This window comes from Pseudopipra pipra, chromosome 16, assembly GCF_036250125.1.
Source record: "Pseudopipra pipra isolate bDixPip1 chromosome 16, bDixPip1.hap1, whole genome shotgun sequence".
Classification (NCBI taxonomy): Eukaryota; Metazoa; Chordata; class Aves; order Passeriformes; family Pipridae; genus Pseudopipra; species Pseudopipra pipra.
In genome coordinates, this window is record NC_087564.1 from 14,556,142 (window position 1) to 14,569,472 (window position 13,331).

The window sequence follows — 13,331 nt, forward strand, 5'->3', positions numbered from 1 at the left end:
CACTGTGTGTTATTACTTGTGTTTCTACAGTTTGAGGTCTTGGTAGTTCACTTCTAGGGTGGTATCCTCACTCTCCCAGGCACCTCCTGGGATTTGCAGTCAAACACAAGAGGTTACATGCCCAAAATTCAGTCTGAAGATGACTAAGCAATTAGTCATTCCATTGTTACATGCACTTCTTTCTCTCCTGTGCCTGTAAGAGCAGAGCCTGGGTGATTTAGGGCACAAACAAAAGCCCTGAGCAGCAGAAAGACAAATAAATATATTTAGACAATTGGGTTTATTCAGCCTAAAAGAAATGCTCAGAGGGAGATGCATTTCACTGGCCTGTTTTTGGAAGGTGCAATAATTTCAGTTCCCCATTTGTACAACAAACCCCCCCCCAAAATACTAAAAAGAACAGGGTTTGCTGTTGATTGCATCTTGATTTTTTAACCACAGGAAAACTGCTGCAACCGTGAACTTTCCATTTCATTATTGATATAAAAAGTGTACAAAAGGCTGTTATAAAAACATTTTGTCCCAGACTGTGAGACAGTCTGATACTGCTCATAAAAATGCTGAATATTATCTGATGGCATTAATTTACATAATACTTCAACCTGTAACTTACTGAAAGGACTGTACTTGGTAGTTATTCCAAAGCCTCATGGGCTTGTGCTTCTTTTGGAATAATTCTCTCAGTTTAACCAGCTCCACCTTTCCCTAAAAAGCCACAAAGTGCTCAACTTCTCTGTGAGCCTTCTGAGCATCTCCTGGCACAGTTCAGTACTTGTGGAGCCCTTGTGCCCCAGGCCCCAGGGAGGGGCTCTGCAGGTCACTGGGGGTCACGTCGTAGCCCAACTTCTTCAGGTCCTTGGTCATGACGTTGAAGGAAATGGTCACAAAGCCCTGGGATCTCACCCTCGTCACTGCAAGAGAGATGACGGGAATAAATCCGGTCAGAGGAGGTTTTTCAATGGCTGTTGAGCTCAGATATCCAAGGAGGATCGTTCTCAGCTGCTTTTCCCACCCGAAGATGGACGGCCAAGCTTAAGCCAGGACTCACCTTCTCGTCCCTCTCCCTGTGCCACAACTTTGGGGTCAGTAAATTCCGGGCGTCTCCCTGTGAGCCAGCTTGGAGAAGAACACAGAAAATAACAAACTTGACTGTTGACATTGATCCAGTTCATTACATGCATGCCAAAAACACACAGAGGGGTTGATTAGACTCCCAGCTTTGGCTTGCAGCAGAGTTTGGAAGCTTGATTCACTTTATTATCTACTTCGATCAAAGCTAAATTTTGTCTCTCTAAGGAAAAAAAAAAATAAACCCCAAACTAATTTCATGCACATGATGGTGAATCGAGGTTATTTCTGGGCTAGACAGAATCCTCCTGTGGCAAAGGAATTGTTGGAACTGATTCACTCTTGATCACCCAGAGAACCAGAGAGGCTTGGACACTTTGAATACACAGAAAAATAGACAAATTAGTGTAGGGCCTACAAAAAGGGAATCAGAAAGAGAAGAAATCAGCTGAATCTTGACAATATTGTGCAAGGGAAAAACCTCAATACCCTCAGTTGCTGTGTACAGACTGCTCTTGGAAGGATGTGTGTGTGTGTGTGTGTGTGTGTGTGTGTGAACAAGATAAAGGTTACAGCAAATGCATTCCAGATGGGAGAAAAGGTAGAATGGGAATTGTTTTTCCATGTTCTTTGCTTTCCAGGTTGCTCTTAATGGGGCTGTGCTTCAAAAAAACACCCTAAAAAGATTTAGGTAGTAAGTTCAGTACAGTCAACAGGTAGTTAATATGTCTTCAGAAAGCTTTTCAAAATACTTAGACAGCTACAAATGTGATTTTACCTACAAACCACAAAACTACCTGGTTATGGTACAGAATATTCACATCTGCACCAGTGATTTGCTGGACATGCCTTTGTGACTAAGGGCAAGAAGGACTTTAAAAACATAAAGTCATTAATTATTACCTTGTAAACTGCTGCAGCCTTGATGTGGACTCTGGAACAAACATAGCAATGGTTCTTCTGTGCCTGAAGCAAAAAGAGACCCAGAGAACTTCAGAAATGGAGCAAACAGCAAGGGGTTTTATATTTATAAAGGCACCAGAATTTCAGACACATCAGAACACTGAACATCTCGAGGTGGGATACTTTTCCTTCCAAGAAGGAAGGGTTTGTTTGCATAGGAACAGTGTACATTCCTCCATTTCCAGAGGTGGGAATGAAAGTTTACTGGGTGCTGAGAGTGATGGGGGAGAGGCAATTTACTGTGCTTCATATCTGGGCTTTTTACAGGCCAGTTTTGGCTTTACAGGTGTTCACAGGACTAACAAAATTTATTTGATGGTCAGGGGCTTCTAGAAAATCCAAGCCCTTTGTACCATACAGACAAGGTGTGATGAGGAGACACGGGAGCATTTTTGTTTCTGAAACAACAGAGTAACTGGGACAAAAACCTGTTTCAGTCCTGAAAGACAGGTTGTCACTCACCTTCCAGGTGTGAAGGGCACGTGAACAGCTCCATAACCTCTGACCACGTCGTGTCCGAAGAAGTCAGGCCCGTAAACACTCAGCACAATCTGTGGCCCTGCAAGGAAGGAGGTGTGAGAGGAGGGGCTGGTCTGGGGGCTGGAAATCCCCCCCCCAGCACTCACAGCCAAAAGGGTTGGTGCTCTTGAAGGTGATGTCGATGGGGAAGTTCCACACGAGCGTGGTGGGCGAGACGTCGCTCTTGGAGGTGATCTGGGAGATTCCCTCCTCCAGACCCTGCGGGGGGAAGGTGGAGTCAGCTGGGGGCTGAGGGGGGCCTGGCAGCCCCCAGGATGGGGGTGTGGGGGGCACAGTGGGGCTGTACCGCGGTGGGAACCCAGTCCTGGCCGTAGACGAAGCAGAACTTGCAGTACAGGTCATCGAATCCAGGGAACTGTGGGAGAGAGGGGGGTGTCAGTGGGGATTTCTGGGGTGAGGGTCTGCCCAAGGAACAGTGCTGAGGGCAGAGCTGAGGGCAGCCAAGGTTTGAGGGGGCTGAGACCAGGCAGGGTTAGGAGGGGCTGAGGACAGACTGGGTTTGGGGAGGCTGAGACTGGGATGGGTCAAGGGGTTGAGGCCAGGCAGGCTCAGGGAGGCTGAGATTGGGCTGGTTTAGGGGGTGCTGAGGCTGGGCTGGGTTCAGAAGGCTGAGGACAGGCTCGGTCGGGGGTGCTGAGACTAGGATGGGTCCAGGGGCCGAGGCCGGGCTGGTCAGGGGGACTTAGGACTGGCTGGGTTTGGGGGGGCTGAGGCCGGGCAGGCTTAGACGGGCTGAGGTTGAGCTGAGTTAGGAAGGGCTGAGACTGAGCTGAGTTAGGGGGTGCTGTAGCCAGAGTGGGTTCGGCTGGGTTGGGGAGGTGGCTGAAGCCGGGCAGGGGCCGGAGGCAGAGTCTCATCCCGCCGGGCGGACACAGGACCGAGGACCTGGCTCCGCGCTGTCGGTGCCGGGGGCCTGTCCTGCATCCCGAGGGTGTCCCGGGGGTGTCCCCGGTGTGTCACCCACCTGCCCGCTCTCGATCTCCCGCGGTCTCACCCACCTGCCCGCTCTCGATCTCCCCGCTCACGGCCAGCAGGAACACGCTGGGCGCCGCCATGGCGGCCGCGCCCGTTGCCATGGGGACGGACGGGGCGGCGCGGCGGACACGCTTCCCCCGCGCCCCGCTTCGCTTCGCGGGGCTCCTGCTCCCCAAAACCGCCCCAAAACCGCCCCAAAACGCGGCCTGACCACCCCCGTCACCCCCGGGACAGCCCTGTGTCACTCGGGACAGTCCCGCTGCCCTCAGCACGGCCGGCCCGCAGCCCCTCGCCCCTTGGCAGCCCCGCCGCCTGCTTCCCCTTTGTCCTCGCACTGCCCCACATTTAGAATTCCTGGCGTTATTTTTTATTTAATATCAACGTCTGTTGATATTTTTTTTATTTAATATCAATGTCTGTATCAGCTCCAGCCTTCCCAGCAGCTGGTCCCATGCCTGTCAGAGTCCAAGGAGTGCTTGGACAACGCTCTCAGGCTCATGGTGGGATTTTGGGGTGTCCTGTGCAGGGCCAGGAGTTGGGCTCGATGATCCTTGTGGGTCCCTTCCAGCTCAGGGTATTCCATGATTCCGTGGTGTCGAGGCCATGGCCACTAGATGATGCTGCTGGCCGAGCCGAAGCAGCTCCGGCTCCTGGGCGAGGGCCAGAGCCACGAGGTGTTTCCAGGGAGGAAAAGTGGGAATAGTGATGAATTTTGTGGTCTCCAGAGGGTCACCCTACGAGCCAAGCTGATGAGGAGAGGGGGAGGCCAGTGGGGCTGTTAGTGTCCACAGCATGGTGATTATTCCTTATGGATGTAAGGATAAACGCCTCCCTAATTCTGGAGTCTGAATGCGGCTGCCACGCTGTGGGAGGGAAGGAGAGGAAATGGGATGGGGTTGGTTTAATGAGAAGGCACTAATTAAAAGGAAGGAGGTGAGTTTAGTATGTAACAAGGTGGATGAATGCGCCGAGACTTTGCAGAGCTGGAACTGCCGAAATCTGCTGCCCAGAACTTCTCGTTTCCCTGCAGGGACCACAACGTGACGGGGCTGGGCTGGTGACACGATGGTGTTGGCTTGGTGATGTGACAGTGCTGGCCCTTTGGGACCGTGGTCGTGCCACTGCTCCTGCCAGGAAGCTTTGCTGCCCACACGCACGTCAGCGCCACGGAGACTCACCAGCCCGGCCACCATCTGCCACGGTTCATCCCTTCGCCTCCTTTCTCCATCCCACACCACGTTCCCCTCGCTGTGAGGAATTTGTGGGGCATTTGGTTGCTGCCAGACCCTCTGGGGAAGGACGGGAGGAAAGAAGGAAGCCCTGGCTCGGCGCCTGTTTGGGTTTCCCGCTGTAGCCAGTTGGAGCCCTTTCACGGATGGGCTGAGCAGAGATTTATGGCCTCAGTCCTTATCCTCGTCCACTGTCTCCTTTTTCCCTCCCTTTGGCATACTGGTGGAGGTGGCTGTGCTGCTTTGGCTCCCTGCAGTGCCACACCGTGTGCTGTGGTGCCTAAGGAAAGGCACCAAGACACCCTTTTCTGCTGAAAGGGCTGGTGTGGATAAATACTGATGGCCCTGCCCATGGCAGTGGGTGAATGAGATGGTTTTTAAGGTCCTTTCCAATCCAAACCACTCTGGGATTCTATATTGGACTGAAAGTAAACTACCATTACATTTCGTGCTGAAAAATACCTTCCATGTTCCAATAAATGTATTCTCTGTCAGTATCTATCTCAACTCGATTTTTCAGGCCAAACAAATTTGACCAAGAGAAGAATGGGAGAGAAAAGCAGGAGGGATGGGAGGGAATGCCTGAAATTTTATCCTTTCTCCCCTGCCCTTCAGAAATGCTTCAGAGAAAATAATTCATTTGAACTGAAAATTATATGGGGGGGAAATAAAGCAGTTTTGGAGCAGCTGTCTGGAGCAGTTAGTGAGGCTGTTTAATTAACACTGCATTTGGCTACCAGCTACCTTGGAGCTTGCTAAGAGCCAATTTAAGGAATTTTTTTGTTGCCTGGCAAGTGATAAACAGGTGCTGGAGGAATTCTATCAGCACTGGGAGACCTTCCCCATGACAGAGAGACAGCAGGAGGCTTTTTCAGCAGCCGTGAGTCATCTGTACCTGCCTCTGGAAGGGCTCTGTCCCCTCCCAGCCATAACAAGACCTTTTAGTCTTTCCTCCCTTGCACGCCAGCCTTGTTCTAATTGGCTGCACTTTTAATCTTCGTGAGCAGAACGAAATCCCAAGCAAGGAAGTGTTTTTATCCTGCTGGAAAACTTAATTAACGATCCATCAGAGAGTTTGGTTTCCAAGCATAATGAAAGCCTGTGGATCACAGCGAGTCCACGGGTGTTATTTAACGAGGCTGCTGCTTCTCTTGGCCACCTAAAACATTCACCTCCTCTCCTGGACTTGTCCTGATCCTGTGATTTGTGATGAGACTAATGGGAAGCCTCACAGGGAGGAAGGACATGTGCCTGATGATCACTGACTTGTCATCTCTCACAGGTGCTGTGCCCAGGTTGGATCCCAGCTCCAGAAGAACCATTCCTGGTGTCCCTTTAGCGCTGACTCCTGCACCAAAGGCATGTCAAGAAGCTGAGGGATTTATGTTTTCTTCATTCCCAGAAAGAGCCAGGGGTTGGAAAAATCCAAACTGCTTGGAGCTCTATCACTGAGAGCTTCTTAATCAAGCTCTGTACCATGAGCTGAACAGGCTGCCTGGCTTCTGGTCCTTTGGCTCCCAGGGAACTCTTGGAGTGTCTGCGTGCCCTCGATTCCCTAGGGATTGCCTCCACACTTGTGTGAGTGGGAATTGAGCGCTGCGGAATGAGAGAGCAACAGGGGGCTCCCCTTCTCCTGGGAAAAGCTGCCAGGCAGCTGTGACAGGGATACCTCGGGCTGGATCTCCTGCTGTGCCCATCGCCCATCACCCTGGCTCTGGGCTCCTGCAGTGTAACTGCAGCAGCAGCAGCAGATCCCTGTGCTGCTGCCTGGGAAAGGGAGTGGATGGACATCCAGTGCTGCTGGGAGGTAGCAGGAAGCAGGTACTTTGTCTCTCTTACCTGTTCAACTCTGATTACAGCAGCCTCGGGGCTGATCCATCGCTGCCAACAGGAGCTCAGGGAAGGTGGGAGAGACACAAACAACAATACAGTGGCACGGCAAACAGAAGTTTATTTTTAATCCCAAATATTTATGATCAACACCTGCTAAATGGCCAGTGAAATACATTTTATGGCATCATTTATCTGCAATAAACTGGTTTTATTTTTAGACTGTTTGCACAATGTTGACTCATCCCTGCCTGTGCCTTCTCCCTGCGAGGAGGCTGCAGGGAGCTTCCCTGCCTTTTGTCTTCCCTGCCTTTTGCTCCTGCACTTGGAGCTTTTCCCTCTTGCTGCTCAGATCTTGCTGCTCTAATTTTTGCTGAATACATTCACCTGGAGGTTTAGTTTGGTGGGAAGGTACCTGGGTGAAGACAGGTGTGTTACGTGTCTAAATCATGGAGTGGTTTGGGTTGGAAGGGACTTAAAGCGCCTCTCATTTCATCCCCTGCCATGGGCAGGGACACCTTCTACCAGACCAGGTTGCTGCAAGCCCCGTCCAACCTGGCCTTGGACACTTCCAGGGAAGGTCCAGCTCTGCCCCATGTCCATCCCTGTGCCAGGCAGGGCCCTGCTGGGTACAGGAGGTGTTGCTGCCAAGGAGCTGCGAAGTGCCTGGTCTTCCATGAAGAATTAATTTGACTGGAACTTGTTATCATTGGTGAGATTTTTATTTTGGTTAATGAGCAAAATTAATTAGTGGCTTGGTCTGAGCCAGTCAGAATAAATTGACAAGTAGGCAGGAAAGGTGAAGAGGATGAGGAGGACCCGAGGAGCTGGTTCCCAGCAGGGTCACTGGATTTGATAAGGGCATGAGGAATAACCAAGCTCTGGGGAAAAGAGGGGAAAGGGCATGAAGTCATTCTGCTTATCAGCTGCCCACTCTGGTGGTGACTGCATTTTTTGGGGATAACTCAGGTGGGAGAGCTGTTCTCTGTGCATCTGACAAACCTTGGGGACGTCTCCACGGGCAGCTTGTGCCTCTGCATGGGGAAAAGTGGAATCAACAATAAGCTGCTCCAGGGGATTTCAATCAAATATTCAAATAATTAATCTGGTTTCTTCCCCGTGGTGTGACAAAATGAGAGTTGTTAGCATTTTCTCCCTTTCATCATTAACAGATTTATTTCTCACTGGATAGTCCAGTGGCCACAGCCGGAAAAAAAAACCCAACCCTGATGTACAAGTGAGTGACACAACTCCTGGCATGAGGGACAGCCTAAGGTGGGGATGAAACCCTCCTGGTGACATCTCTGCGTGCATCAGTGTCAAACCAGGGCATCATCAAATAGAATATCTCGAGTCAGAAGTGACCTACAGGGATCACCAAGTGGGGCCAAAACCCATGGAGTGCATCAGTGCCACTGCACATCCCTCATTGCAGAGAAAACCCTCTGCACCCTCCCAGTGGAGCTGACCCCATGGAAAGGGCTAAAACCCCTCGTGGGAGAGGCAGAGCTGCCTAAGGCAACCCCATTTTGCTGGAAGAGGACAGAGCACCCACCTGGCATGAACTGGAGTTATTCCAGGGGCATGGTGGGGTTCCAGCACAGAGACATGTTGAGCTGCTTAAAAACCAAGGAGTGACAAAGATTTCCCCTCAGCCCACGCTGTGGCTCTGTCAGGCTGTGCTAAAATTCCTAATTAAGTGCCCCTGTCTGGAAGATGAGTGGCCTCAGCCGTTAAAACACAGCCACAGCATTGAAAGCTTAAAAGGGGGAAGTTTAATGGATAAAGTCAATTTAATTATTTATCCTAAGAAAGCTTGTACAAATATCAAATGCTTATTAGCATTCATGCAACCTGTCTGATCTCACAGCACAGACAGATTAAGGTCTGGGGCTAATTTGGAGTCACGTTTGGTTGTTGGTGATTTTTAAGGCTTTTTTTTTTTTCTCCCCAGCACAACAAAGAGAATTTCAGATCGAGATTTACCCTTGAAGCAGAGCCCCTGTGAAGGCTCTTTGTGATGGTTTCCTCTGTCCCTTCCTCAGCGTGGTGGTTTTTAATCCCTGTTTGATCCCCACTCCTCGAGGCGGCTCCAAGCAAGCCCAGATGGACTTTGCTGGAATGGAGAGTGGTGGGGCAGAGTCTGGCTGATAAATGGACATGACTAAATTGTCATTAAAAATGCAAAATAGGCATCGATCCAATTAAATAATCATGACTTGCATTTGCCCGGTGCTTTTCACTTCCGACCTTAAGCAAGGCTTGCAGAGAGCCCGGGGGAAATTGCTTAATGCTGCAGAGATTTAATCAGCAGGAAAATTAACTCTGGGTGATGTTAAATGGGTTCTCTGTGCTGGTCGTGGCCAGGTCTGGGCTGAGGACACAGGTCTGGGGGTTTTGCACCTGGATGTCCAGGTGAGTGTCCCCAAAAGAGATGTCAGGCAGCATTTTACGGTCACTGTCTGCTCTTCGAACGTTCAGTTGGAGCTTGGTTCTCCCCACACTGCCAGAATGTTCCTGCAGGCTCATGGATGGAGTAGTTTTGGGTCCTGCTGAGCTTTGTGGGGTTTGGGAATGTGTCCTTTGCCAGAAGGCACAGGACTTGGTGTAAGCCTGGGCAGAGCCAGGACCAGTGGCCACAGGAGCAAATATCCCGGCTCATTCCTGACACGCTGCCGTGGCCTCAAGCCCTTCCAACTTGGTCTACAACCACCTCTCCATCACCAAGATCAGCCTCCAGCCCCGTGGTGAGAGGCTTTTCTTCCAGCTCTGTGGCACCACGAAGGGAATTCAGGCACTGGGGACATCTCTTTTCCCAGCAAAGCTAAATAATCCCAGCAAGAAATAACACCCTGAGTGTCCCCCCTCTGCCCAGGGACCCACCGGGGCATCCCACACACCTCCAGGCAGCATTTGGGGGGATTCACCTTCCCTCCTTCCTCTCTGCTCCTTAAACAGCAACAAAAGGAGCTGTTAATAATGACTTTTATGGCTCTTTCCTGGAATTCCTCACCATCCCACTGAGACAGAATCATTATTTACAATAATCCTAAACGACTCCTAATTACAGCGGCGCAGGTGCTTGGAGGCACAAGGCTGGATTAACATATGGAGGCTCCTGTGTGAGCTGAGGGATCCTCTGACTGGGAGGTGGGAGCAGCCCTAAACACCAGCAGGGATGGTCCAGACTGGAATCTGCAGCCCCAACAGGCATGTTGAGGCAAGAGGTTTTAGTGAATGCTGAGCTCTGGGAGTGGGACGGAGACCTCGGGCATCCCTGCGGCACAAAGTCAGGCCATGCTTCCAGTTTATACAGTTTAATACATGTGAAACAAGATACATTTCCTTTTGAGTAATGAATGCATAAATAACAGAAGATATATGTGAATGCATAAATATGAGGCGGCACGGAACGAACCAAACGAAAACCACTGGTTTCATTTATCCCCCCCCCAGGTGTCTGTGCCCTGACCTGCTGGCACATCCTCGCCACAGACTCACTCATTCCCACTCTTCTTTCCCATCAGCTTCCCATGGTGAAGCTGTGCCATGGGGAGAGGGCTTGGATGAGGGGTGGGGAAGGGGCAGGAACCGGAAGCTAAAAAAGAAAAATCAACCCCAAAACTGCAAAAAAACCCCCCAAAAGTGGTGTTAACAGTGACCTGGATTCCTCTAAAGGCTTCTCAGTCGGCGCTGAAGGGCCTTGGGAAAGGGATGTGTCCGGGTGTGGGTGCAGGGATGAGGAGGGAAGACCGACAGGGAGTGCAAACAGGGGGGTCACGGCTGCCCCCAGGCTTTGATTGAAATTGTTCTGCCACAAGGACAAATCATCACCTTAAATGCTCACAAAGAACTCACCTAAGACAGTTCTTTACACCTTTACATACTGTATCAATAATTTACTTAGAACTGCAGTAAACAAAATACATTTCTTAAATAATTTACTATTTATTTGTTTTTTTTTTTTAATCACTCTGTAAGTTTAACTTCTTTTGGTTTTTTTGTTTTCATAGTTTTTTTCTTCTGCGACACAAGAAACCGTGTTTGTGCACGTCAGTTCAGATTATTGCGACGTTTAACCTGAATTTCAGTTAAAAAAAAAAAAGGGAGGGGGAGAAAAAAGCAACAGGACAGTTGGACACACAAGAAGAATGAATAACTTATTATTGCACTGGCTACAATTCAGTAGTGATTTGGTTTTTTTTGTCTGTAGTTTAGGACAACCTCTAAAGTACAAAAGAAAAATGAGCGAGACGTCGATAAGCATCAGCTGTGAGAAGAAGCTGGTGGGATGATGGTGGAGGGGAGGAGAGGAAAGAGAGGGAAGCGAAGAAAGAGGAGAAACATTTGGAAAATGAATGGCTGGAATAATTAATTCCACAGAAAACCCAAGGAAACACCACCCAGTTGCGGAGTCACATGTAATGCAAAAAAACCAGTATCTCTGTTTCTCTATAAAAATATGTGCATTATGAAGACAGAGTTTTTGTGGGTCTAATTTTTTTTTTGTCTTTTTTTTTTTTTCCCCTTGTTTTGTATCTCACAAATACATAATTTCTATTTATATAACTGCTGATATACAGACAATGTACAGCTCTCAGCTCCCCGGGCACTCCCTGTGTAATGTGACAGCTCCAAAAGGTGCCTCGGTAAAAGTTGAGCATCTTTAAAAAAAACAAAAAAACAACAAAAACCCCAAACCCAACAAAACAACAAACCCCCCAAGAGAATCCCCCAAATCCCAACGGCCGCCACCTCGGACCCGAATCAATGTGACCGAGGCCGTGGAGGTGGGGTGGGAGGGACGAAGCAACCCCCCTGCAGCGACTCCACCTTCCCTTTAGAAAAGAAACCCCCAAACCTCTTTGCAAATCCCCTCCCCAAACCCCGTCCCCGTTTCCTCCAGCCGTTTGTTTGGTTTCTCTTTTCATTTTTCTCTGTGTGTGTGTGTGTGTGTGGATTTTTTTGCAAACTTCCGAACCAGTGACTGCGCCGGAGAGGGAAAACCCCGCTGAGCAGCCACCCGCGACCCCGCGGCCGCTCGGTGCCCACTGCGGAACCCCATGTTGGTGTCAAGCCCTTGAGACCCCCCTTTCCCCCCTCCCAGACAGCTATACTGGGTCATCCACGTCTTCTTCTGTGGCAACAGTCACGGGGGCCAAGTCCTGCTTCCGGAGGGGGCTCTTGGCGATGCCCAGCAGCTCTTTGCTTTTCTCGCCGTTGCTCCGCTGAGTCTTTAAGTGATCCGGCTTTTTCAGTTCGGGGTCCGGCCGCGAGTCCGGCGTGGACTGCCCGCTGTCCAGGAGATCCGAGAGGCTGCTCAGGGAGCCGCCGTCCAGCTGCTCGAAGGAGAAGTTGGGGATGGTGAGGTGCTCCCCCCGGCACTGGGGCTGGCCCCGGCGCTCCGCTTTGGAGCCCGGCTCCCCGGGCTGGCTCTCCGCGAGCTCCAGGGATTCTCTGTAGGCCGGGAACTCGCAGGACGGGGTCCTTCTCCTCAGCATGCTGTTCTCGGAGGGCTTGGCGCGCGGGGCCGCCCCACCGTCGTCCTCCATGGGAGGATCTATAGAAATGCAGGGCGGGCTCATCTTCTTCTTCCTCCGGGCGCCGTGGATGTAGTCGGACTCCGCGTGGACGTGGGCAGGGGGCCGCTGTTTTTCCTCGGCGGGGTCCTGGAAGCCGCAGTCCCGGTCGCCGAGGGAGGGGCAGATCTCGATGGAGTGCCGCCGCTGCTCGTCGGCCCAGCTGGGCTTGCTGAGGAAGCCCTTGGTGTCGGTGCTGTAGAACTTCTTCAAGTCCTTCTCCCTGCGGCCCCCGGAGAGGCTGCTTGTGCTGCAGTTCTTGAGGGGCACCGGGGATGGGGCCGGGGAGACGAAGGGCGAGGCGGAGCGGCTCCCGGGCTCCGAGTGCTCCTCTGCCCAGTCTTTGGCCGAGCTGTTGATGTGCCGAACCTCCTCATCTGCCAGGTCGGAGGGCTCGCCGGGGCAGCCCTCGGGGCCGGCAGGGCTGGGCGGCCGGCTGGGAACGCCGCGCTGGCCGCAGGGGTGCTTCCGAGGCAGGGGGCTGTGGGGGCGGTGGGGAGAGCCTGGAGGGGTGGCCGGCAGGGAGGCGGCTGTGGAACGCAGGGGGCTGGGGCTGAGGGTGCTCTGGGGCTGCTTTGCTGATGGAGGTGTCTCTCCAGGCTCGGCTTGCAGGTTGTCTACGTGGTCCGGGGTCTGTCCGTCCACCGAGTCCCTTCGAAGGGCCTCCTGGAAGGGGAGGACAGAGTGGGGAGAGAGCCTGGGGATCTGCTGGGGCAGCAGCACTTCCAATGGTGAAACACAGAATCATGGAATCACAGAATGGTTTGGGTTGGAGGGGACCTTCAAGATCATCTGCCATGGGCAGGGACACCTCCCACTAAGCCCAGGTTGCTCCAAGCCCCATCCAACCTGGCCTTGGACATTCCCAGGGTTGGGGAGTCCATGGCACGTGGCAGAACAGTTGGTCGGTCTAACACACCCTGAACCACCCCACTGTGCCAACCCCATCAGACCTTCCTGTACAAGAGGATAAACCTTTCCTGGCAAGGGCCTACATGTGCAGGGCTGGGATCTGCCAGGCCTTGGTCTTGCTCTAGCCCCAAATTCTGAGTCAGCACAACCCAGCACAGTGACCCGGTGTAGGGCTGCCTGGAGGCTTCTCACAGCACTGGCAAAATGGAATTGGGCACCTTCTCCCCTTGCTTTA

At 51.7% G+C, this 13,331-nt stretch overlaps 2 protein-coding genes and 1 long non-coding RNA gene across 7 annotated transcripts in view; 1 reads left to right on the forward strand and 2 right to left on the reverse strand.

Moving 5' to 3' along the window:
* Nucleotides 1–261: 261 nt before the first annotated feature.
* On the reverse strand, nt 262–3,665 carry B9D1 (B9 domain containing 1). Its single transcript, XM_064673355.1, has 7 exons — nt 3,570–3,665; nt 2,858–2,926; nt 2,658–2,769; nt 2,494–2,590; nt 1,972–2,034; nt 1,049–1,116; nt 262–911 (listed from the first exon to the last, which is right to left on the reverse strand). Exons 1-7 carry the CDS (start codon nt 3,645–3,647, stop codon nt 766–768), a joined length of 633 nt encoding a protein of 210 aa, XP_064529425.1. The 5' UTR covers nt 3,648–3,665; the 3' UTR covers nt 262–765.
* Nucleotides 2,625–6,825, forward strand: LOC135423278 (uncharacterized). The gene is made up of 2 exons (XR_010434762.1): nt 2,625–2,740; nt 4,577–6,825. It is a non-coding gene; the product is annotated as an uncharacterized LOC135423278 (long non-coding RNA).
* A 3,081-nt stretch (nt 6,826–9,906) lies between these two features.
* CACNA1H (calcium voltage-gated channel subunit alpha1 H) overlaps nt 9,907–13,331 on the reverse strand; it is a 115,457-nt gene continuing 112,032 nt past the window's right edge. For all 5 annotated transcript variants that reach the window (XM_064673347.1, XM_064673350.1, XM_064673349.1 and 2 more), the window contains one exon: nt 9,907–12,850. In XM_064673347.1, coding sequence (XP_064529417.1) covers nt 11,717–12,850 — 1,134 coding nt within the window. In that variant the 3' untranslated portion in view covers nt 9,907–11,716. The remainder of the gene's footprint in view (nt 12,851–13,331) is intronic.

Bases quoted from the DNA above. Each gene is read 5' to 3' on its own strand.
- B9D1 (XM_064673355.1), bottom strand. From the start codon at position 3,647: ATGGCAACGGGCGCGGCCGCCATGGCGGCGCCCAGCGTGTTCCTGCTG. The intron at 2,927-3,569 runs GTGGGTGAGACC...TCTCTCCCACAG, and splicing joins GGGAGATCGAGAGCGGGCAG to TTCCCTGGATTCGATGACCT. The intron at 1,117-1,971 runs GTAATAATTAAT...TTCTTCTCCAAG, and splicing joins AGGCTGCAGCAGTTTACAAG to CTGGCTCACAGGGAGACGCC.